The sequence below is a fragment of the Canis lupus genome, chromosome 9 (assembly GCF_048164855.1).
Source record: "Canis lupus baileyi chromosome 9, mCanLup2.hap1, whole genome shotgun sequence".
Classification (NCBI taxonomy): Eukaryota; Metazoa; Chordata; class Mammalia; order Carnivora; family Canidae; genus Canis; species Canis lupus.
In genome coordinates this window covers 64,778,008-64,803,728 of record NC_132846.1, presented here as the reverse complement: position 1 = coordinate 64,803,728, position 25,721 = coordinate 64,778,008, and the positions used below count along the sequence as shown (strand labels likewise).

The following is a 25,721-nucleotide window of genomic DNA, read 5'->3' as shown; positions in this document are numbered from 1 at the left end:
TATTTCCACTTATCAGCACGATACCCCTTGTAGGCAGGCACAATTCTTCACCTCACTTAATGGACCAGAAAATTGAGGTCTGCAGACAGTAAGGGATTTGCCAAAATCACGTAATGAGTAATTGTTGGAGCAACCCTGGAGTTAGGGTTGACAAATTCCAAAGGTCCCTGGCAGTTCCTTGTACTGTTTCAATTCTAGCCTCCTGCCTTCTCTGACTTCAGGGAAGACAGAAGCTTAGGAAACAGAGCCTCGAAGAAGTCAGGCAACCTGTTCAAGGTCACAGAATAAGTTGGGGACAGAGCAAGAGGCAGGCTGGGACTGTGCCCCAGGCCCCTGCAAAGGACGTGCAGAACTGGCCCACTGCATCCCCTGTTCCTGGGACTCTTTCAAGCCACTGCCAAGTATGCCATACGTGGACCGCCAGAGGGCGTTCCCATCACCACCCCACACCATGCGCCAACCTCCTGGGCTTAGGAATCTGCCCTGCAGAATTCCTACAGATCTAGACTGGAGTGCCCATAACCCCTGCTCTGCTGTGGGACCGGGTAGAGAAGGAATGCATGAAGCTGGAGGTAGCTGAACTCTGTGGTGAGGACTTTGGCTAAGGCACCTGGGTTCAAATTCTGACTCCTCTACGTACTGGCGTGACTTCAGGTAAGCCCTCCAACCTGTCTCTTGCCAGTCACCCAATCTGGCAAATGAGAATATCAATCATCACTAGTATTCCTATGCCTTGGAGTACATCAGGCACTGTTCTGGGCTCTCTCCACATATTACTGCAGGCATTCTTTACAACAACCTAATAGATTCTAGATATTAGGATTTCTGTTCCTCAGCTCAGGTATAGAGAGCTTATGTAAGGTACCCAACATAACAAAGCTGGGGTATGGATTTGAACCCAGATCCGTGCTCTTGACTACTGTACTATCCTACATGATAATAATACCCTGTGGGTTCTTGTGAGGATCGAATAGATGAATACTCATAAAACACCAGAGCCAGCACCAGTGAGGACTTGATAAATGCTGACTGCTGTCCTCACTGGGCACTGGACCCTATGCTCAGTGTTTTACACATGGTTATGAAACCAGAGCAGAGCAGGAACTGGCAGGTAGGAAGTCTAGAGGGAAATAAACGGGAAACTTACCGGTGAATTGATGGCTTCCCTGGGCTGATTTCCTGCCTGTCCAGGAGAAGACAGCCCCAGAGAGAGTTAAAGTCCTGCTTAGTCCAGGAAAAGCCCGAAGGCTGAGCATACAGGTGGAACAGGTAGCCTCAGCAATGTGGGCCAGCAAGGCTGCAAGAAAGGGGGTCAAGCAGTTCCCCTGACCTACCACAACTAAAAGGCAGGCTCTGGAACCAGCAAGGGCCATCTCAGGTTAGTCTGCAAAGCTCAAGATTTAGCCCATCCCACCCCACACTGGCCATCAGTACAGGTTGGCATCCTACTGTGCCATGTTGGAATGCCAACACATAGGCACAGTAGGATGCCAACATGGCTCATGATTCCTTGGGTAAACAGCCAGCCAGGGCTCAGCAAAGGCCAGCCAAGACTCCCACCTGGTGATTCTAATCACCACAGGTCCCTGGCTTGACCTGACCTGTCCCACACCAGACGGGACTTCAGGCAGCACTGCCTTATCCACAAATTTACAGAAGTTAGAAGGCCCTAAGCAACCCTGCCAGTCCCACCTTCTATGGTTGGCAGAGTTGGGCAAGAGGAACCCAAGCTATGGAGTGATTTCACTCGAGGGTGTTGGTTACTCTTAGAGGACTCCAGCTAGAAGCTCCTCCCAGGATTTGAGGTGAACCCTAAAAGACCAGCAGACCTTTCCTGAATGAGACTCAGATGCATCAATGCTGAACAGGGCCCCCTGGTATGGAGGGAATGGATCTCACTCACCCGAAGGTCTTGAGCCATGGTCTGGCACACAGACCAGCGGTTCAGGGAACATGAAACTAACAAATGAACATCTGACTCAAAAGTACTTAAGAGAAACGTTCATGTAGAAAATTAGTCCCCCACATTAAGGTCCTCATGTTCATGGTTAAAGACAGTCAGGCTAATAATAGCCAGTCCTTGGTAGGTGCCAGTCACTAAGGAGATAAAATAACAACAATTTTAGCTCTGGCTGTCCTGAGTGAGGCCTAACCACACGCTCACTGCTGCGCTAGGCTCACGGATGCATCCAGCCTTAACCATGTGTATATACATGTATATGTATTTTCAGAATTCTTTCAGAATCCATTTTATACACATAACCTTTGACTCTTAAATACTTCCATGTTTATTTTCTAAGAATTTGGGGTATTCTTTTTCAGTAAAGCTCTCAACTTCAGGAAAGTCAGCCATGCTACAACCCTTTCCTCTCATGTACCGTTCATATTCCAGTCTTGTCAACTGTCCCAATAATGCCCTTTATAGCATACATTCCCACAGTTAAGGAGGATGCATTGACGTAGCCATCAGGGATGACTTGCTGGTTTTTCAGGGGTCACCTCAAACCCTGGGGAGAAGCTTCTTGCTGAAGACCTCCCAGAATCACTGCCTCCTCCTCTGAAATCACACCATTACAGATGCCATGCCTCTTTGATCTCCTCCGAGTGGTAACACATTTTTGTCTTTTATGACACTGACACTTTTAAAGAACACAACCCCTGAAGTCATTAAATGGCACATACATATGGGAAAAGACTAATTTGACCCCCACTTCACACCATGTACACAAGCCAGATCTAGATGGACTGCAGATCTAAATGTGATAAATAAAGAAATAAATGCTTCTAAAAAGAAAATATAAGAATATAGGTTTCACAACATCAGGAGAGGCAAAGATTTCTTAAGCAGGATTTAAGCAGCCCTGACTGCAGAATAAACAGAAGGATTGGGCCCCACTGGAACTATGCACTATGTTCACGGAAGATTCCATACAGATAGCAAAAAGTCAGGCCACAAACTTAGAGAAGCTTTTTCGCAATATATTTATCTCTCTCCCCGGCACTCCTACCAATCAATAAGAAAACAATAATCTGACAGAAACAGTCACTTCTCCCCAATCTTACTTAAACAGGGTACTTCTCAAAAGACAATACCCTTAGCTAAGAGGGAGAAACTAGATTATCTTTTAACCCAGTAGTTTCCAGCTCTTGTATATTTAACAAAAATGTTTAAGCTTATCTGGCTCTCCCATGTTTTATTCCAAGTAGAAAGTATAAACCAGACCATACCTCCCACAGTTCACCTGGAAATCTCATCATCTACTAGCTCATTTGTTCCACTTTCCACATTCATGTTACCGCAGGTGACAGCGTTGCTAAACTTTCTGACTCCACGGAGTAAGAATGCTCTTCCTCCTTCCCATAGCCTGGACTCTACTTTTCATTAAGCTCTTAACAACAACCTCCAAAAGGGTCACAGGTGTCCACTAACTGTCATTATAAGACCTTTCCAACTCAGCTGCCCCACAACTACTACCTCATTCTCTTTGTTATGCAGCACCTCATCCACTCCCAGGTATCTAAATCTATTCTAGGTACTATAGTCTAATAATAAATTATCTAAAATTTTAATAGCTTAAACAACAGTTTATCGTGCTCTTGTATTCTAAGGACAGGAATTCAGGCAAAGCATGGCAGGAGTGGCTTGTCCCTGTCCTCATGATGGCTAAAGGCCTCCGCTGAAGGTTTTTCAGTAAAGGGCAACCACCATAATACCAAAAATAGAATAAATATCTTTTGAACCAATAGGAGAAAATTCAATCTCTTCCAGGCAAATAAATAAGAGACACAAAAAGAAAAAAATAGATAGTAAATGGAATATATGAAATAAAATCGTATGTCAGTGCTGATACAACAATAATTAAAAATAAATGTAAATAGGTGATTTTTGCCAATTGAAAGACAGAGACTCTCATTTTTGGTTCATAAAAATAAATTCAACCAAATGTTATATAAGTGAGACATTTTTAAAACAAGAAAGCACAGGGGCACCTGGGTGGCTCAGTGGTTGAGCTTCTGCCTTTGGCTCAGGTCATGATCCCAGGGTTCGGGGATCAAGTCCCACATCAGGTTCCCTGCAGGGAGCCAGGTTCTCCATCTGCCTCTCTCTCTGTGTTTCTCATGAATAAATAAAATCTTTAAAAAAAAAAAAAGCACAGCTTGGAAATGAAAGGATGGAATATAACAGACAAGTGTGAACCAAAACAAACTTAGGAAAGCAATCCTCATAGACAAAATAGAATTTAAGGCAAAATGTGTCATGAGAAACAAAGATAAGCAAAAAATAAGCAATAAAGAGGATATAATTATCAAAACTTCTGCTTTAACAGCCTCAAAGTACATCAGCCAACAACTGACAGAGATAAATGAATGAATAATTGTGATAGGAGATAACATTCCCCACTGAGAAACCAAAAGGTCAAGCAAGTAGAGAATCAGCATAGATGATAAATAAAAAAATAAGCTTGGGCAGCCCTGGTGGCTCAGCGGTTTAGTGCTGTCTTCAGCCCAGGGTGTGATCCTGGAGATCCAGGATTGAGTCCCACATCGGGCTCCCTGCATGGAGCCTGCTTCTCCCTCTGCCTGTGTCTCTGCTTCTGTGTGTGTGTGTCTCTCGTGAATAAATAAAATAAAAATCTTAAAAAAAAGAATAAGCTCAAGCAATTATACATATACATGTATGTATACACATTTATGCATACTGAACAGATACTACCCATTATTTTTTAAGAAAACATCAAGCATTTATAAAGATAAAGCATATATGATTGCAAAACATCATAAATAAGTTCCACATGTTGCATATCATATATGGACATAACTCGTTTTATTGTGCTTCACTTTACATGCTTCACAGATACTGTGTTTTTTCAAATTGAAGGTTTCTGGCAATCCTGAATCAAGCAAGTCTGTTGGCACCATTTTCCTAAAAACATTTTCTCATTTCATGTCTCAGTGTCACATTTTGGTCATTCTCACAATATTTCAAACATTTTCACTATTATTATATTTTGTAGGGTCATATCTGATCAGTGAGTATGACCTGCAGAAAGCTCAGATGATGTTCAGCATTTTTTAGCAGTAAAGTACTTTTTAATTAAGGTATATACATTGTTTTAGACATAATGCTGTCGGACAGTTAATAGACTGTAGTGAGGTATAAACATAACTTTCGTATACACTGGGAAGCCAAAACCTTTACTTGACTCGTCTAATTGTGATATGCACTTTATTGTGGTGGTCTGGGACCAAACCAACCACATCTATTAGGTATGCCTTGTAGGTAATAATTTTGCCCATAATGAAATAAAAGTAAATAACAAGAGGGGCGCCTGAGTGGCTCAGTTGGTTAGGCATCTGCCTTCGGCTCAGGTCATGATCTCGGGGCCCTGGGATCAAGTCCTGCATCGGGCCCTCTGCACAGGGTAGGGGGTCTGCTTCTCCCTCTCCTCTGCCTCTTCCCCATTCTCTCTCTCTCTCTCTCTCTCTCTCTCAAATAAATAAACAATCCTTTTTTAAAAAGTAAATGACAAAAGAGTAGCCTAAGGTTCTAAATACACTAAATGACTTATTGCTAAGTTACCCTGGCGTTAAAAATAAAACCATAAAGAGTATTAAGAAACACACCAGAACATGACAATGATAACAGTCAATATCAAAAACTTGAGGGGCATCAAAAATTAGATGAAGACTTAATTTTAAATACATTTATAGGGAGACTGGAAATGTTAAAAAGTAGGAAAGCTAGGTAACCATTTAACTCAAGAAAATAGAAAAAGAACATATTAAAAAACAAGAAATTTGAAAGGATGGTAAAAAAATAAAAATAAATGAAGAAATCCATTTAAAAAATAGATTTTAAAAAAACCAGTAAGGATTAATAAAACTAAAAACTAAAAGCTAACCCTTTGAAAAGATTAATTAACTGGACAGATCTCCCTAATAAGACTCACCAAGGGGAAAAAAGAAGAGAGAGAGAAAATACGTAAATAAAATATAGAAACCAAAAAAAATACTGTTATGGCAGAGATTTAAAAATAATAAATTTCTAGTTATAAATTCCAAAATCGGCTCAATAAATAAAAAAAACTTCAAAAGATTGATAAGGACTGATAAAACTGAAGTGCCCCCAAAACTCTACACCAGCTCTGGATGGAACTTCTCTTTATTCCTGGAAACAGCGCCCCTCATCCCTGGAAGGAAGTAATAATGTCATCAACCAGCAGAGGGCACAGGACCCTGGGCATTCACGCGAGGCCATATTCTGCATGCTGTGATCAGGCCTGTGATGAGCCATCCTGCCCGGAGTCCTTTGGGAGACTGATATGAACAAGGAGAAAAAGTGAGTTTCTCTCCTTCTGATATCACATAACCAGTCAGAACCAAATAACCTGGAGCTGCAGTGGCCACCTTTGTCTCCACCTATATGGCTAAAGCAGGAAAGCCGAATAAAGAGCTTAAAAAGAAGTTTTTTTAAAAAGAGAGCGACATGGCACCCAACTTGGAACCCCTGGATCCAGCCAAGCCTGAAGCCCTCCCCACCCTTCAGAAATCTCCTCCATGAGACCCAATATATATTCTTTTTCGCTTTAAAAAAGTTTGTTGTCTGCCACTTCCAATCAAGACAACTAATAAAAATGCAGAAAGAGGGAAGGTGCTAGACTTTCGAGTAGAACGGTCTTGGATTTGAATCTCAAGGGAAGCTCTCACTTGAGCTCCGTGTGCCTCAGTTTTCTTATCTACACAGAAGTGATAATAACAGTATCTACTTTGTAATGTCGTTGGAAGATTAGATGAGATAATCCGTGGGAAGCACTTGGTTGCTTTTCTTCCGTGTCTCTTTCCTACCAGAAGGAGGTCCCACTGGAGGCAGGACCTCGCTAGACTCATCCCCAGCCCACGCTTAGCACCGGGTTCTTCACAGGTGTCTGTGCCACTGGGCCAGTTAAGGGCACCTGTGGCTTCCGTGCCAACTGCCGCCAGGCAACCACAAGCAGTGACGCAACTTCAGGCTCATTTTGATATTAAAAATACAACTTCAGGGAACTGAACGCAGAGGAAAGTTAACTTGCAGCATTGCTGTGTTTGCTCAAATGTCCTGGAAAAGACTCCCATTGGTTAATGTCTGGGGGGAGGGGACCACCAAATGGTGAAGGCCACTGGCCCCCCTCTAACCATTAACCAGCAGGGAAGCCGGCAAACAAGATTTAGCGGTGGTGCCCCGCAGGCCTACTGTACACATACTAGGACCCAGGACAGCCGGGCGAGCCAGCGGTTGCAGCCTGAGCCCTCTGCAGACCGTGAGTAGCACCTGGACACTGTCCATCCCTCCTGCTGCTGCCCGGCTGCCAGAATGAAGCCATGTACCTCTTGCTCATTTGATTTTGTTAATGGGCACTGAGCAGTAGGGCAGCCAGCAGTGACCTGAGGCCGGGTGTATGAGCAGTGACATGCAGAGGGTCTCACAGTCCGCGGGTCACCCCTGGGGGTTTGATTCTCCCCGGCCTGCAGCCTTGCAGGGGTTGGCACTGAGCTAAGAGCCATTCCCATCCGTTGCTCCACTGATGCTCCAAAGCCCAGCCAAGTAACACAAGCGAGACTGACAGCTGGGCGGGATGGCCGCAGGGCAGCACCCCTGCTGGGGGGTGCAGGCAGGGACAGTGTGCCCACTGGCACAGTGGACTGTGCGTGCCTCAGCCTCGCACACGCCTGCTCCTCACTGGTCCACCTGGGGCAAGGATACTGCAGATGGAACAGGATGCCTTGCATCACACCACATGTCCTGAGGCTTAAGTGCAGAAGGCCCAAGACTCTACCCGGCCCCTAGGGGTGTTCGTGAAAATAAAGAACACAAGGGATCCCTGGGTGGCTCAGCGGGTGAGTGCCTGCCTTCAGCCCAGGGCATGATCCTGGAGTCCCGGGATCGAGTCCCACATCGGGCTCCCTGCATGGAGCCTGCTTCTCCCTCTGTCTGTGTCTCTAACCTCTCTCTCTGTGTCTCTCATGAATAAATAAATAAAATCTTTAAAAAAGAAAAGAAAAGAAAGAACCCAGTGGACATTTACTTGGAGCCTCATTTCAAAAATGAGAGACAAGAGGACATAAGTGAAACTCATGAAGAATATCAATATTTTGCATTGTAATTTTGCTGGGTACTTTGTGGAGATCTGCTTGACTCTTGTTGCTTTGCTTTCTCTAGAGAACGGTAGAACGGCATGGCACAGGCCCTGAGGCCAGGCTGCAGGGCTTAGAATCTCAGCTCTCAACAGGTTACCCTCTACCTCCCTGGGCCCCAGTCTTCTCATCTGTAAAGTGGGCCCAGGATGACCCGCTGAGCGAGGCCACATAGGAAAGTACTCATAACCACCGTGCCTGATGTTCATGACAATCTTGGGAGCTGGATGGAGTTTTCATCCTTACCTTGGGGGGTTGACACAAAAGGGGATGAGACACGAAATCCCAGAGACAGCAGGAAGAGGAGGGGAAAGCAGAACTCGTAATGGGGCAATTGCACCCGGCTTGGGGCTGCACGCTGGACCAGGTCCTTGCCCAAAAGGGCTCCAGACAGCTGTGAAGGGGACAGGGCTAGCAGAAATCTCACTGCAGTGTGACGGGGGGAAGAGGGACCGCCACAGGGAAGCACAGAGAGCAGGGCTGTTGGAGGAGAGCTGGGACCTGTGTCTCCAAGGACACAAGGCAGTGAGCAGGGCAAGGCAGGGAAGGGATGGCCCTACAGAGTGGAGTCACAGGGACAGGATGGGGGCATGTCCATCTTTGTCCCTAGCTCCCGGGTCAGAGCCAAGCTCCATAAGCAAGGAACTGAGATGACCTGCCCTTCCCTGACCTTGGCAGTGGGATGATAATCTGGTGTGTGCTGGAAGAAACCTCAACACACCTGGCAGTGCTGTGCCTCAGCCCTCAAGGGGCCAAATTAGAGGCTGAGGTGGGGCTGTCACCAGGCATGGAGTCATGCAGACCCCATAGGCCACATTAGTGAGGACCAACCCCTCCTGGAGTTAGTGTTTAATGGGTAGACTTCTGGTTGAGATGATGAAGTTCTGGAGATGGATGGTGGTGGTGGCTTCATGTCAATGGGAATGTACTTAATGCCACTGACTATACACTTAAAAATGATTAAAATGATCAATCTTTTGGACTTGAGTTTTACATATTCTGGATGTTAATCCGTTATCAGATATGGACTTTGCAAATATTGTCTCCCATTTTGTGGGTTGCCGCTCTGTTGATAGTGTCCTTTAGTGAACAAGAGTTTTTAATTTTAAAGAGTCCAATGTGTCTAATTTTCCTTTTGTTGCTCATAACTTTAGTGTTGTGTTCCAAGAAATCATCACTAAATCTACTGTCATAAAGCTTTCCCTCTATGTTTTCTTCTGAGTTTTATTTCGTCCTTACATTTAGGTCTTTGATCCACTTTGGGTTCATTTTTGCATGTGATGTAAGGTAAAGGTCTAGCTTCATTCTTGTGCATGTGGATAATCCAGTTTCCCATCATTTGTTGAAAAGACTATTTTTTTTCTCCCACTGAATAGTCTTAGCACCATCGTCAAAAATCATTTGACCATATATACAAGGGTTTATTTCTGGGATCTCCATTCTATTCCATTGGTCCCCATATCTGCCTTCATGCCAGTACCACCCTGTTTTGGTTATTGTAGTTTTATATTGAATTTAAAAATCAGGAAGTGTGAGATCTCCAACTCTATTCTTCTTTCTCGAGACTATTTTGGAAATTCAGGGTCCCTTGAGATTCTGTATGAGTTCTAGAGTGGATTTTCCTATTTCTGCAAAATGCTTCATTGGGATTTCGACTGCATCGAATTAGTAGATTTCTTAGGGTGACACTGACATCTTAAGTATTCCAATGCATGAACACAGCATGCCTGTCCATGTACTAATCTCTTAATTTCTTTCAGCAATGTTTTGTAGTTTTTAGAGCACAAGCCTTGTACCTGCTAAGTTAACTCCTAAGTATTTTATTCTTTTCGGTGCTATTGTAAATGGAATTGCTTTGTAAATTTCCTTTTACAGTTTGTTCAATTGTTGGTATATGAAAACAGAACTGATTTGTATGTGTGTGCTGATTTTGTAGCCCGCTACTTTTCTGAATTCATTTCTTAGCTCTTGCAGGGTTTTTGTGGAAACTTTAGGGTTTTCTACATGTTGCTGTGATGCTGATCAGGTTGCCTATGAAGAGAGATCATTTTATTCCTTCCTGTCCAGTTTGGATGCCTTTTATTTCTTTTTTCTGCCTACTCTCTCTGGCTAGAACTTCCAGTGCTGTGTTAAGCAAGAGGCAAAAGTAAGCATCCTGCCCTGTTCTGAATCTTAGATGAAAGCTTTCAATCTTTCACTGTTACATTAGCTATGGGCTTTTCACATATTTTTTTTATTATATTGAAGTAGTTTCCTTTTACCCTTAGTTTGTTGAGTGTTTTTATCTTGGAAGGATGTGTTGAATTATGCCAAATGCTTTTTCTGCATCAAATGAGATGATCATCTTCTTTTTTTCTTCATCCTGTTAATGTAGTATAGCACATTGGTTGAGTTTTGTATGTAGAACCATCCTTGTATTCCAGAAACAAATCCCATTTGGTCATGTTGTATAATCATCCCTTTAATATGCTGATGAATTCTATTTGATAGTATTTTGTTGAGAATTTTTGCATCAATGTTCATAAGCAATATTCATCTGTACTTTTCTTTGCTTATATGCTCTTTCTCTGATTTTGCTATCAGGGCAATGAACAAGTTAGGAAGTGTTCTCTCCACTTTGATCTTTTTGGAAGGGGGATTCATGTGAATTCTTTAAACATTTGGTGGAGTTCAACAGTGAGGCCATATGGTCCAGGGCTTTCTTTGTTAGTGGATTTTCAATTAATGATTCTTTTTTTTTTTTTTTACTGTGTATAGATCTATTCAGATTTTCCATTTCTTGTGATTCAGTCTTGGTATGTTTTGTGATTCCAGAATGTTTTTTTCATGTTATCTAGGCTATCCAGTTTGTTGGTATGTAATTTTTTCCATAATACTCTCTTATAATCCTCTTTTTAGAGTTTATTTATTTTTACTTTAGAGATAGAGTTGGGGGGAGGGGCAGAGGAAGAGAAAGAGAGAATCTCAAGCAGACCCCCTGCTGAGCACAGAGCCCGGTGCTGGGCTTGATCCAGGAACCCTGAGATCATGACCTAAGCCAAAATCAAGAGTTGGGCATTTAACTGACTGAGCCACCCAGGTGCCTCCCTTATAATTCTTTTAATTTTTGTAGAATTGTTAGTTTTAGTCCCCATTTTCATTTCTGGTTTTAGTAGTTTGAGACTTTTCTTTTTTTCTTACTCAATTTAGCTAAAAGTTTGTAAATTTTGTTCATCTTTTTGAAGACCATATTATATTGTATATCATCATACTATATTATACTATAATGATTAGGTAGATTTTGGTTTTATTGATATTTCTAGTCTTCCTATTCTCTATTTTATATGTCTCTGCTTTAATCTTTATTGTTTCCTTCTGCTACCCCATTCTCTTTCGGTGACTATTTAATTGGAATATCTTTTTCCATCTTTCCACTTTCATATTTATGTCTTTGGATCTAGAATGTGTCTTCTATAGTCAGTATATAGTTGGATCACTTTTTAAATCCATTCTGCTGGGGATCCCTGGGTGGCTCGGCAGTTTCGCGCCTGCCTTTGGCCCAGGGTGCGATCCTGGAGTTCCAGGATCGAGTCTCTTGTCAGGCTCCCGGCATGGAGCCTGCTTCTCCCTCTGTCTGTGTCTCTGCTTCTCTATCTCTCTCTCTCTATGTCTATCAAAAATAAATACAAATAAATCTTTAAAAATAAATAAATAAATAAATAAATAAATAAATAAATAAATAAATAAAAAATAAATCCATTCTGCTGATCTCTGTCCTTTGATTGGGGAATTTTATTCATTTACATTTAGTAATTATTAATTTACATTTAGTAATTGCTGATAAAGAAGAGCTTCTACCATTTCCTATTTGTTCTCTTACAGATTTTTTGTCCCTCATTTCCTGCATTACTATCTTCTTTTAGGTTTAGTCTATTTTTTTTTTTTTTTGTAGTGAAACATCTTAATTCCCTTCTCACTTCCTTTTATGAACACTCTATAGCTATTTTCTTTCTGGGTATCACAGAAATTATATTTAACATCCTAAAGCTATAACACTCTAATTTGAATTTATGCCAGCTTAACTTCAATAGCACACAAAAGCCCCTCTCCTATGTAGCTCCATCCACATACACTTCCTTTTAGTTATTTAAGTCACAAATTGCATCTTTATTCATTGTGTATCCAAAAACATAGACAAATAATTGCTTTTCATGGATTAGTCTTTTAAATATATCAAAAATTAAAAGTGGAGTTACCAGGCAAAATTACAATAATATGACTTTTTCTAATTGTTCATGTGTTTACCTTTACCAGGGATTTTTATTTCTTCCTATAGACTGTATTTACTCTCTAGTGTCCTTTTCATTTCAGCCAGAAGGACTCCCTTTAGCATCTCTTGTAGGGTGAGTTTAGTGGTAATGAACTCCCGCAGCTTTTGTTTATATGGAAATGTCTAGATTTCTCCCTCATTTTTTAAGGATGGTTTTGCCTGATCCAGGATTCTTGGTTGACAGGTTTCTTTTTTCTTTCAGTCCTTTGAATATTTCAATTTGTTGCATATATAACCTTTCTGGGTCTCCATTTCTGCCTACCTCAATTCATAATAATAATACCTACTTTATTAGCCTATTGATGAGGATTAGATGAGAAAATATAGGCAAAACACATAAGTCGGTGTTGGGCATCTGGGAGGTACCTGATAAATCATAGCAGTATAATCATACTTTCAGATGAGGAATTTGAGGTCCAGGGTCCTGACTTGTCCCAGGTCACATAGCCAATGTGGAGGAAGGAACTGAGACTTGAATAAGATCCTCCATAGGGTCTTTTGCCTACCATTTCACCATGCCCCCACTGCCTCAGAGGCCCTACATTACCTAATGAGCATTCCTGATTTTCCAGGGCCTGATCATCCTGGACAATGCTGCTTGCTCTGTGCACCTATTTCCTCTGGCTGTCTACCAGTGACCTCTTGACTGTCCAGGCGAAGGACCCAGACACTGACGTGAGCACAAGTAGCTCTCACCGGGACTTGGCTCCAAAGAATGTTGACTTTGCCTTTAACCTGTATAGGCATCTAGTGGCTTCATCTCCTGACAAGAATGTTTTTATCTCCCCTGTGAGCATCTCCATGGCCTTAGCTATGCTGTCTCTGGGTGCCTGTGGCTATACCCGGGTCCAGCTTCTCCAGGGCTTGGGCTTCAACCTCACCAAGATGTCTGAAGCTGAGATCCACCAGGGCTTTCGGCACCTCCGCCACCTCCTCGAGAAGTCAGACACCATGTTGGAAATGACTATGGGTAATGCCTTGTTCCTTGACCGCAGCCTGGAGCTCCTGGAGCCATTCTCTGCAGACACCAAGCACTACTATGATTTGGAGGCCTGGGCTACAGATTTCCAGGATGGGACTGGAGCCAGCAGACAAATCAATGAGTACATCAAAAATAAGACACAAGGGAAAATTGTAGACTTGTTATCGAAGCTGGATAGTTCAGCCATGGTCATCCTGGTCAACTACATCTTCTTCAAAGGTACCCTTCTACCCATCTCATTGCCAAGAATAATAAGAGTCATCAAAACCCAGGGTGCATTCTTGGGCAAAGCCTTTGATTTTACAAAGCATGTTTTCATCTGTGAATCTCCATCTTTACCATAATCCTATTTGGAAGGTAGACTATATCCTCTTACATGTGATCAAAGTGACACCCAAAAGAATTGACCAACTTGCCCAAGCTCATGTAGGTTCATTTGAAGCTCAACTATGTAATCATGAATAGACTGACTGCCTCATGGTCTACAAATATTGGCTGAGTTCTGGCTGTGAGTCAGTCAGGGGCTGGAAGCCCAGCATAGAAGCAGACAGACACAGCCCACCCAGACAGACACAGCTCCTGCCCCCCCCAGGAACTCCCCTAGATTGCCCCTATGCCACACACTTCCCCAGCGCTCACAACCAGCTCTGACCAAGTTCCAAACTCCAGCCCTTCCTCACCAATTTGGAGTAGGGTTTTCCAAAGTTCTTGTTCATAGAATTACCATTTCAACTTGTTAAAATTAAAGATTCCAGAGCCCATGCCATAACTACTGAGGCAAAGCTCCTGCAAGCAAGTCCTAGAATTTGTATTTTTAACAAGGCCCCTCCCCCAATCATTTTTATGATCAGACAATTTGGGGATACATTGTCCTTGAGAAGAAAATCTACACCCCTTAGTCTATAGCACTGGTTCTCAACCCAGGGTGATCGTCCCCCCCTTCTAGCCTCAGAGACGCTTGGCAATGTCTACAGATACTTGACGTTGTCACGATTGAGGGTGAGGTGGGGTGTGTTCCTGACACCTAGTAAGTAGAGGCCAGGGAGGCTGCCAAACCTCCTAGGGAGCTGGACAGCACCCCACAATGATATCTGCTCCAGAATGGCTATCATCCCAAGGCTGAGAAACCCTGGCCTAGAGTCATCTGCTTCTCTGTCCTCTCCAGCCTCGTGTCTCAACACTTTCTCTCCTCCAGTTCCCAACACACAGTGCGCGCGCGCACACACACACACACACACACACACACACACATGCATAGTGTGGAACCACACCAAATTTCTTCCAGGTCCTTGAGCATGACTGTCCTCATGGAAGCCTGAGTTAGTTCCCTATGGTTGCTGTAACAAATTACTACAAACATGGTGGCTTATCTTACAATTACGGAGGTTAGAAATCCAAAAATGGGTCACGTTGGGATAAAGTTAAAGTGTTGGCAGGGTGTGTTCCTTCTGGAGGCTCTAAGGGGGAACCTGTTCCTTGCCTTCCCCAGCTTCTGGAAGCCACCTGTGTTCCTTGACATGTGGCCCCTTTCCTCTTGAAGCCAGTAATCATATCCCCATGACCTCTCCTCTGACCCTGCCCCTCCTCTTTCACTTTTAAGGAGACCCTTATGATGATACTGGGCCCATGTGGATAATCCAGAATAATCTCCTCATCTCCAGATCATTTGATTAGGAACCTCAGTGTCTTATTGCCATGTAACATAACATAGTCAAAGCTTCCACGAGTTAGGAAATGGGCATATTCGGAGGGCCATTCTGCTGCCACAAAACCTTTACTCTGTCGCCTGAGCCCTCCCTCAACTAGTCTATTCCTAAAACTTCTTCCCAGTCTTCAAGTCTTGGCCTTAAAGTTACCTCATCCATGAAGCTTCCCTGATTCCCTCAGTCAAATCCTGGGTTCTCATCCATACCCCCTACAGTCTTCCCACACCTCATCTTAACAATCATCTTGTTAGACTTTGTAACCCTGGACCAACGTGGTTTGGTTTCAATTAAATAGTCATATTCAAAGAAATGAATGTGAAAGGGGAAAAAAAAATGTAATGACCACATTTAACGTGTATCTCTCAACAGCATTTAAGCTCATCCAGAGCACAGTCTCCAGAAAGAATCTCTACACACCCTCCTTTTCTCCCCAGCTTCCACCACACCAAATTTCTTCCAGGTCCTTAATCATGACTGTCCTCATGGAAGCCTGAATTAGTTCCCTATGGCTGCTGTAACAAATTACTACAAACATGGTGGCTTCTCTTAAAAGAGGCCTCCCATGAGCCAGCAGTACCCTGCAGCTATTTGTTACCTGTCAGACTTACCATCCTGGTAGGCCCCCCTCCTTCCATCCTCCAACCTCTGCACAAGTCTGGGAACCCATCTGGCGGAGGCAGGCATGATGCTGACCTTGGAGGGTGTGAAGCTGACAAGACAAAGGCATCATTTTTTTTCCTTCACCTTCACTAAGACATAATAGTCTTATAACACTGCATAAGTTTAAGATGTACAATGTGATGATTTGATATATGCATAATTGCACAATGATTACCAAAATCATTTGGAGTTAACATATGCACCCCCTCCCATAGTTACCTTTGTGTGTGTGTGTGTGTGTGTGTGTGGTGAGAATCCATCAGATGTGCTCTCAGCGACTTTGAGGATATGATACAGTGTTGTTGACTGTAGTTCCCACACCTACGTTAGATCCCCAGAACTAGTTCATCTTATAACCAGAACTTTATAACTTTGACCACTTCACCTATTTCTCCCAACCTCCTGCCCCTGACAAACCATCATTCTACTCTGTTTTTACGAGTTCCAGAGTTCACATTCTACTTATAAGTGAGATCACTCAGTATTTGTCTTTCTCTGCCTGGGTCATTTCACTTACAATAATACCTTCAAGGTTCATCCATATCAACACAAATGGCAGGTTTCCCTTCTTGTTTGTGGCTTAATAATATTCCACTGTGTGTGTGTATGTGTGTGTACTCACACACCATGTTTTCTTTATCCATCATGTATCAGTGGACATTTGGGTTACTTCCACATCTTGAATATTGTTCATAAGGCTGTGATGGACAGAGGAGAACAGATGTCTCTATGAAACTGTGTGTGCATTTCCTTCTGATATGTTCCAATGAGCGGGATTGTTAGATCATATGGAATTTCTATGTTTAATTTTTTTAAGAACCTCCACAGTATTTTCCAAGTACAGTTGGCTGCACCAGTTTACATTCCTACCAACACTGCAGGAGGGTTCCCTTCTCTCCACATCCTCACCAACCCTTGTTATCTCTCTACTTTTTGATACGAGCCATGTGCATAGGTGTGAAGTGATAAATCATTGTGGTTTTGATTTTATTTCCCTGATGACTAGTGATGTTGAGCACCTTTTCATGTACCTGTTGGCCATTTGCATGTCTTATTTGGAAAAAGAAAATGTCTATGCAAGTTCTCAGCCCATTTTTAATTCAATTATTTGGGATTTTTTGCTATTGAGTTACATGAGTTCCTTAACCCTTTATCCAGTAGACAGTCTGCAAATATTTTCTCCCATTCTGTGGGGTGCCTTTCATTTTGTTGATTGTGTCTTTTCCTGTGCAGAAGCTTTTGATTTGATGTAGTCCCTCTTATTTATATCTTCTTTTGTTGCTTTTGGAGTCACATCCAAAAACTCAACACCAAAACCAATGTTGAGGAGCTTCTTTTTCCCTACGTTTGCTTCTAGGAGCTTTGTGGTTTCACAACTTGTGTTTAAGTCTTAAATCCATTTTGAGCTAACATTTGCAAGTCAGGTAAGATATGGTCCAATTTTATTCTTCTGCATGAGTATCCAGTTTTCCTAACACTGTTTATTGAAGAGACTATTTTTTTCCCCATTGAGTAGTCTTGGCTCCCTTGTCAAATATAAGTTGACTGTATGTGCAAGGTTTATCTCTTGGCTTTCAATGCTGCTCCATTGGTTTCTGTGTCTGCTTTCATGTGAGTACCATACCCTTTTGATTACTATAGCTTTATAATGTAGTTTGAAATCAGAAGCATGATGCCTCTAGCTTTGCTCTTTCTCAAAATTGCTTTGAGTACTCAGGGTCTTTTATATTTCCATACAAAAGGCAACATTCTTTACCCTTGACCATGGGAGGGTCAAGGAGCCTGGGAATGTGTGCCCAGAAATGTTCCTGGGTGCTTCCACAAATTCCACACGTCATCTCTCCCACAGACTATGTGCTCATGCACAATATCCTTGTCTCTTTCAAGATCCCAGTGCTTTTGCACAATGCATGGGATGGGGAAGGAGCTCCATAGTGTCTTCATAGAGATTCTGGCATAGAGAAGGACAGTAAACCCAGGTACGAAGGGAAGGTACTCCTGAGCCTGAGAGGGGGTTTGTGGACCAAGTGCCAGCACATCATTTGTGGTGTCATTTGGCACAGGGCTTTCCTCTCACAGGTTGCCAGCATTCTCATGACTACACTAGGGCTGAGTTGATAGGAAATGATCGCTCCCAGTAAGAAAATCAGAGAGGCTTTGGACTTCTGGAGGCAGGACCAGCCGCCAACCAGGCTCTGTGCTGCTTTGCTGTACACGGATTTTCTAGGACGCAGAAAAACTAACTGGCAGGCCTGTCCTTAAGCTGGGGATCCCCTACCATGTTTCCAGCAAGCCAGCAAAGCAAATAGCAATAAGGAGTGACATAGCTATCATCACTCAGCCTCAGACATGTAAAGCATCCCTGGCATGTTCCTTCCTTACTTAGTGAACTATCTTGACTTTTTTTTTTTTTTTTTTTTGGAGAACATGAAAAATACAATTGAAAGATTTTCCACAGGAATCATCCTTGCTGTCTCCAATTTGCCTCCATAAATTCTTAAGCTTCCCTACCATGAGTTCTCCTGGGCGAAGGCGAATTTTCAAGAAGAAATCACTTAAAGGAGAGGTTAGGCCCCATCCTGCATTTTGTTTTGTGCCAAACCAGATATGGTACACTTTCTTCTAGAAAAGGAATACTCAGCAAAAAGCAAACAGCAAATTTTTAAGGATGAAAAACTTAACACTGAAAAATACTCTTCTTTTTTTTTTGCTGTGAATTGGACAAGTTAGCCACAACTGACCACCAGCCTTCAGCCTAGGAGATCCCAGACCTCTGGAGGATGGTTTGAGAACCTTCAAATTCTCTCACCTGCTGTGAGGCAGCCAGACTATGACATCACATCAGTGATCAGGAACGGGGCAGACACAGCTCCTGGGCCTCCAGGTTCTGCATCCACAGCCTTTCCCTCCATCCTCCATCCTCCTGCCTCTCCCTACTGCCTCCCTTAGCGGCCCTTAAGGGGATTGAGGCGGGCTCAGAATAAGAGTTCTGACCCTGGGGTCCCTAAATCCCAGGCAGTGTGATGGAGAAGGGTCTGCCTGGAGCTCTGCACCAGCCCCCCTCAACCAGCATCAGTTGGGAAACAGCTGCCAAGGGCTCTGAGGTCAAAACAGCCAAGAGCCCCTGGACACATGGTTCTCACTCACCTCCAGAGCTGAGGTGTTAAACCTGGAGCACCAAAGGCCCTGGTGAGGTCAACTCATGTCTTTAAATATTCAGAGTCCTATCACCAGAGGACTCACAGTTGCTTGGAATAAACCCAGAGGGGCCGAAGAGGCTCAGCAGATGGGCCTCGCAATCAGGCAGGCTTTGGCTCTAAGGAGCAATTTTTCTCCCATTAGAGCTGACCAGTAGCCGAAAGTCTAGTCTGTGAAGGTAGTGAGCTCCCCATCACGAGGCAGACAAAGAGGCTGTGTGATGCCACCCCAGAACACAGTAGAGGGATTCAAGCCCAGCTGTGGGGAGGAGGCTGTGACCTTGAAGGCGTCTTCTCACCCTGACTTTGCCTCCAGGAAATGTAGTGTGGCCCCTGGGGCCCCACGGGAGGTCAAGAGCCTCCCTCGGGAGAGGGGACACAACCCATCGGGCAGCTGGGCTTCTGCGGCCAGACGTCAAGGCGTGGGCATGAAATGCGTGGTCTGTTTCTCCAAACCTCTCCCACCCCGACCTTGAATCTGCAGCCCAAGCTCCATTTGGCACCATTTTCGTCCAGGGCCTTCCTGCCCAGGATCCACTCCAGGCAGTTGCGGGGGAAGGGAGAGGCAAAGTCTGGTTTATTGAATCGTACCCCCAAATCTAAGGGCCAGCATTCTCCTTTGTCGCCCTTCTTCCATTTTTAGAGGCTCAGACACAGAATTAATCCTCAATCCATTTCAGAGAATGGAGGACAGAGGTGACTTTAAAGTTCTGGGCATCTCACAACTTTCAAGGAAATCCTAGCCACTCTGGTGGGGACCTCGCAGGGAGCAGCCACCGTGACACCTGCTTAGCACTCTGCCACCACCCAAACCGCATTCTCCTGGGGCTCTCACGGGCCTGTCTCCTGCCACCCACTCCTTCCTCTCCAGGCACCTGGGAACACCCCTTTGACCCGGAAAGCACCAGGGAGGAGGACTTCTACGTGAACGAGACCACCGTGGTGAGAGTGCCCATGATGTTCCAGTCGAGCACCATCAAGCACCTTAACGACCAGGTGCTCCCCTGCCAGCTGGTCCAGCTGGAGTATATGGGCAACGGGACCGTCTTCTTCATCCTCCCAGAGGAGGGGAAGATGGACACAGTCATCGCCGCGCTGAGCAGGGACACCATTCAGAGGTGGTCTGAGTCCTTTACCAGGAGGTAAGTCCTTCTCCTTGTCCCCGCCGACTCACCCTGCAGGGCTCATATGTTTTCTTCTGAGGGTCCCCAAGGGCAGAAGCTCTCTGACCAAGAGGTCACCTCGGTTTACCCGCCTGTCCATTGTCACTGAGATGCTTTGGGGCATCCACAAGGGGAGGTCCCCCTTTCCTGGAAGGCTAAGAGACCCCTCTGCGTTATCACATTTTTGCATCATTGGCTTAAATTGAGTTCCCCAACCCCCCAGCCCCTCGCTTATCTGTTTTTTTATTATCTTGCTTACCTGGATCGGTAGGACTCCCGGCAGAGGCCAAAATCTAACGAAATGGCAGTCACGTCCATGACGGAAAGAGCACAAAGCCTATGAATGATTCTCAAGTCACTCAGGGGGTAGCCCTTCTTCAATCTATCAATCCATCAGTAAATACGTAAGAAAGGAAAGGCATAAGTAGGTAATAAATGAGTAAAAGAAAGGGAGCGAGGAGTGTAAATGCAGAGGGGCTGGTGGTCGGGAGGAGAACCAGCCCGTGAATGCCCAACCTCAAGCCCACACCAAGGGCAGGTTCCGAGCACACACGCAGGGAGTCCTGGCATGAATGATGAATGAATGAGTGATTGAACCCATTGCCCCCAGGCACCCCTGAGCCAGACAGCGATTGAAATTATGGTAGAGCATGTGCACAGCCCCAGCCCACTCCTTGGAGGAGGGGCCAGGTGTTCGTGAACGTGATCCTCACTCTTGTGAGATTGCTTGTGCCCAAGCAATCAGAGCAGTGCCATCAGGGTGGGACCTGGTGGTGGCTGTGGTGGTGGAGACCCAAAGGGCGGAGAGGACACAGGAGGAGAAGCGGGCATCTGGATGTGCAGTGGCTCAGGAAGGCCTCCCGAGCGGACTATATTCCACTCCAGAGCAGAAAACCAGATTCTGGTGGAGCTGATGGTGTGCAGTGACGTCAGCTGTGTCAGAGCAGGAGAGGAAGTGTGATGCGGGAGGAAGGTGGGGAGGCCTGGCCACGAGCGCCCACGGAGGAGGAGAGGGCACAAACCAAACACGGGAGGCTGCACCCAGAGCACCAGCAGGGCCGGGCAGCAGCTGCCAAGAACGAGGCAAGTTCTACTTGAATGCAATTCGTCATCCAAGAGTTTTGCAGGCAAAAAAAATCTAGAAAGAAGCTCTTCTACTTTAATACACATGCAGGTTTTGTGTTTTACGGTTTCCAGTTATTTTTATTTTGAGTGGCAGCCTCAGATTGCTGCTCAGCTGGAGCTTCTGGAGAGGTTGGTCCAATTCCATGAGTAGAGGCCGAGGCGCCTGCGAGTTGGACCTCACCCCTGCAGGGAGGAGCCAGGAGTTGGACTTCACCCCTGCAGGGTCGAGCTGAGCGGTCAGCTCCGTGTTTCCTAGAAACTGGCCACAGCCACGTGGGGACCCAGCGGTGTCGTTAGAGTCCTGGAGCCACCGCACCTAACCTTGAGCATGGGGGTGGGGGTCGGGTGGGGAGGCGTGCACGTGGGCCTAGTTTAGGCCACGTGAGGGATCCCTGGCTGGCTCCTCACCACTGCAACTGCCCCGTCCCCCCTACACCCCTGCCCTTCCAAGGGAGCCTGTGATTCCAGAACAGTGCTGCCAGGGGGGTAATTATGTGCCTCTCGGGCTCCTATTCTGTTGTAAATGACAAGGATCATCTTTTCTTTTTACACCAAAAATGATATTTTCACTAAAACACTTTAGCTTAAAAAACATCAATAACACATGCCATTTTCATCTAGATTTAAAAAATAATCCATCCAAGGCAGATTCTTGTACCTTTAGGCGTCATATATGATTGGAGATGAATACTCTATCCAAATGACGCTCTCCTAGCCCCAGAAGGCAGACCCTGTGCTCCTCACCTCCGGTCTGTCACCCCTCCTCCCGCCTCACCCCTCCTGGGATCACCTCCTTCCTCCCCGCCCTGAAGTGTCATCCCTCAGGGTCCAGCTAGCTCACCTCCTATGGAAGTCTCCTTGCCCTCACACAGAGCTGGTGGGCGCCCTCCCTCCCTACTCCCTACCTCCTCCCCCTCCCTCCCTCATTCTCTCTGTCTCCTCCCTCCTTCCCTCTCCCTCCTCCCTCCCTCCCTCCCTCCCTCTACCTTTTCCCACAAGGCAATGGAGCTTTGAAGCAAAGGGTCTGTGGCCTCTTCACAATTCTGCTGCTTCCCAGTGGTGTGACTTTGGGGGAATCCCTCAGCTCCTCTTGAGTTCTCTCTGTCTGGACATTGAGGATACTGGTCCCAACTTCCCAGGGCTGAGTGTGCATGTGTGCATTAGACTGTGATACAGAAGCTAAAGGAACCCAGCTGGTGTTTGGTATCGGCCAGGATCCCCAACTGCCATTTGCTCTTCTCCATCTAGAGGAGAAGTGCCCTTGTTTTTTTGTTTTTTTTTTTGTTTTTTGTTTTTTGTTTTTTTGAGAAGTGCCCTTGTTGCCCTGCGTTGCCTTGCTGTGTAAATGAGGATGAGCACAGAGAGGGACAGAACTTGGTTAAAGCCACACAGCATTCGTGGCAAGGCTGGGGCCAGGACCCTGTTCCCAGCGGGAGTTCCCTCCACTCCTCTGCTTCTGCCCGGGGGGTGCCTGGGGTACCCCAGGGGTTTCTGTAGGATTGCTTTTCTTCAATGTCCAGTGGTCCAGCTAGACCACAGTGGAATCTGCTCAATGAAAGAGGCCCCGAGAGGAAGCTGCCTGAGTGATGTAGAGAGAGGTAAATCCTGCCTCTCGTTCTGTCCTTTCCCCTTTTCCCCAAAGATCATGGTGTCCGGCTGTGAGGCAGGGTCTGGAGGGATCACAGGGGTAACAGAAGTCGGCTGGCTAGGCCCAGACCCAGGAAAATCTAACCCTGTCTGCTTACCCCCGAGCAGCCAGGTAAACCTGTACATCCCAAAGGTGTCCCTCTCTGGAGCCTACGACCTCAGGGCCATCCTGAGGGACATGGGCATTGCAGACTTGCTGGACAATGGGGCAGATTTCTCCGGCATGACCCGAGAGGCCCAGCCGAAGTTGTCAAAGGTAAGTGTCGGTCAGTAGAGCCCATCCTTTCCCCTCTCATCTCCCCCGCCCTTATTATGCATAATAATAAGCAACATGGAGCTCACTCATGAATAGGTCTCTAAGCCCATTTACCCATTGTGTCAGGTCATACAGAGCGTGCAGCGTGGAAAACAGAGTGGTCATGGCAGGACCGTGTGTGGCCCCCACCAGAAAGGATCCAGGAACATGGGAAATGTCAGAATGAAGTCATATCACACCGTCTACCCACTACATTCTTTACCTTCAGTCTTTAGCTTCATGCTCTGTCGGTCACTCAGTCACTCAGCAAACGTTTATTGACACCCACTCTGCACCCCACACTGCGAGGCACTGGGTATTCCTCCAATACTGAGACATGGCCCTGCCCTCGCGGGTTCTCATGGTCATGTGGGTGACAAAACAAGAGAGGGGACAGGAGAAAGCCATCGTGGCAGCAGCCCTTCCCGCGAGCGCACAGACATGGACCATCGCGGTGCACACAGTACATGCTCAATAAAACACATGGTATGCGAAGGATTGAGGCAAACAGCCGCCTCCTCATAAGGGGAGCATAACTTCTTCAAGGAGGAGCCTCTGGCTTGGCAAAGGTAGACCACTCGCCCCGGCCACACAGGTAGTAAGTGACACCCTGACGTTCAGCTTAGGGTCTATTTGACTCAAAGCCTCATTTCCCAAGACAAACTGCAGGGCTCCCCATCCCAGCTCGGCTTCTTCCTGCACCTGCTTATGGAGCTTCTTAGAGCCTGTGGCTCCTCACTGTACAGTCAAGGAGGGTGCCCCCCCCCCCATAGGACAGTGATAATCAGCCAGTTCTGATCCACGGAAGGCCTTTGACGCAAGCTCCTCCAGGGTTTGCAGAGCTGGTCTCAGAACTGCTCCTAATTGTGGTCACAGCGAGAGGCTGCTCCACAGCCCCACTCGGTTCTGAGCAGGTGCGGGCGCTCTGCCTAAAGGGGTCCCTCCCATTTGGCTAGCAGGGTGCAAAAGGAGCCAAGCTCACCCTCCCCCCGGGACCCAGTTAGGAGTGCCTGGTGTGGATGCTGACGTCCAGTTAGCACCCTGAGACCCCCGGTCTCCCCGTGGTGGGCCCCGTCCGCCCACTTCCTAGGTGTGACCTGGTTCTGGAGGTGGACAGGCCTTGGCCCTAGTCCCAGGGCTGCCACTTAGACATGGAGCCAGCAAGTGACCCTCCCTGAGCTTCGGCTCTGCCCCCCGTGAAGGCGAGGGTGGGAGGGTGGCAAGGTCCCACACGCAGCAGGTGCTCAGCCCTCACCTCCGACCTCACCTTCGGCCTCCACCAGGTGGTCCATAAGGCTGTGCTGCAACTCCACGAGAAGGGCTTGGAGGCAGCTGGCCCCGCCGGGGTCATGCCAAACGTGAAGTCTGAGCCTCTCGCCTTCCACTTCAACCGGCCCTTCATTGTCATGATCTTCGACCACTTCACATGGAGCAGCCTTTTCCTGGGAAAGGTTGTGAATCCGACCTAAGGGTGCACCCCCCACCCCGGGAAGCCGCAGCCCCAGCCGAGCCTGTGCACCAGGGACCCCACAGAAATGCTCTGAGGAGCAGCAGTGCCCCCCCCCCGCCCCCGCACCGTCTTCTCCAGGTTCTTCTGTCCAAATAAATAACCATCACTGCAACCGCTGGCAGGTGCGGATGGAGTGGGGCAGTTGGCAAACTCGGAATGATAGAAATGCGATATCGCAAGGGGATAGAATTTCCTGGTCTTGATCCTTGTGCTGTGGGTGTGTAATGTGTGGAAGCCGGGTGAAGGGTGTAACAGAAACACAATTGCTTTTGTAAATTTTTGCGAAGTCTGAGATTATTCTTTAATATTTTAATTAATTAAATCTTTTAATTAAAATTAATCTTCTAATTTAAAAGGAGAAATCACGCAAGGCCCAACAGAAAGACATCTCTGATGTGCTGGGGGAGAATGATGTAACATCTTCAAAAAAGAAAAAGAAGGAAACAAAGCAATCCTTCAAACACAAAGGCAAAAAAACGTGTTTTTTTTCCAGACAAACCAAAGCTGAGAAAGTTTGTCACCATCCTACTATAAGAAAAATTTTAAGTAGCTCTTCAGGCTGAAACAAGATGATTCTCTTTTTTATTATTATTTTATTTATTTATTCATGAGAGACACACAGAGAGAGGCAGAGACACAGGCTGAGGGAGAAGCAGGCTCCATGCAGGGAGCCCGACGCAGGACTCGATCCCGGGACCCCAGGATCACAATCTGAACCAAAGGCAGACGCTCAACTGCTGAGCCACCCAGGGGTCCCTGAAACAAGATGATTCGAAGTGAAAATTTGGACCCACACAAAAGAATGAAGAATGAATTTACCTGGAAAGGGTAAATATGTGAACAAATAGAAAATGTAAAGTATAATTAACTGTCTAAAGCAAAAGTAGTTAACAGTTTGTTGCTTCAAGCTCCTGTGCTCCCTTTATCCCTGCCCTGCAAAACCTGATCTGGACAT

General features: G+C 45.8%; 1 protein-coding gene across 2 annotated transcripts; it reads left to right on the top strand.

Moving 5' to 3' along the window:
• Positions 1 to 446: 446 nt before the first annotated feature.
• LOC140640424 (corticosteroid-binding globulin-like) lies at positions 447 to 25,102 on the top strand. Of its 2 annotated transcripts, none has more exons than XM_072839790.1 (5): positions 447 to 654; positions 13,054 to 13,682; positions 19,898 to 20,168; positions 23,070 to 23,217; positions 24,540 to 25,102. In XM_072839790.1, exons 2-5 carry the CDS (start codon positions 13,073 to 13,075, stop codon positions 24,723 to 24,725), a joined length of 1,215 nt encoding a protein of 404 aa, XP_072695891.1. In that variant the 5' UTR covers positions 447 to 654; positions 13,054 to 13,072; the 3' UTR covers positions 24,726 to 25,102. The 2 variants fall into 2 exon arrangements, with proteins under 2 accessions (XP_072695891.1, XP_072695892.1); XM_072839791.1 differs by lacking the exon at positions 447 to 654 and adding an exon at positions 7,181 to 7,298.
• The last annotated feature ends 619 nt before the right edge of the window (positions 25,103 to 25,721 follow it).

Excerpts from the sequence above, each read along its gene's own strand:
- LOC140640424 (XM_072839790.1), top strand. The coding sequence starts at position 13,073 with ATGCTGCTTGCTCTGTGCACCTATTTCCTCTGGCTGTCTACCAGTGAC. Across the intron at positions 13,683-19,897 it reads CAACTACATCTTCTTCAAAG|GCACCTGGGAACACCCCTTT; the intron begins GTACCCTTCTAC and ends CTTCCTCTCCAG. Across the intron at positions 23,218-24,539 it reads CCCAGCCGAAGTTGTCAAAG|GTGGTCCATAAGGCTGTGCT; the intron begins GTAAGTGTCGGT and ends GGCCTCCACCAG.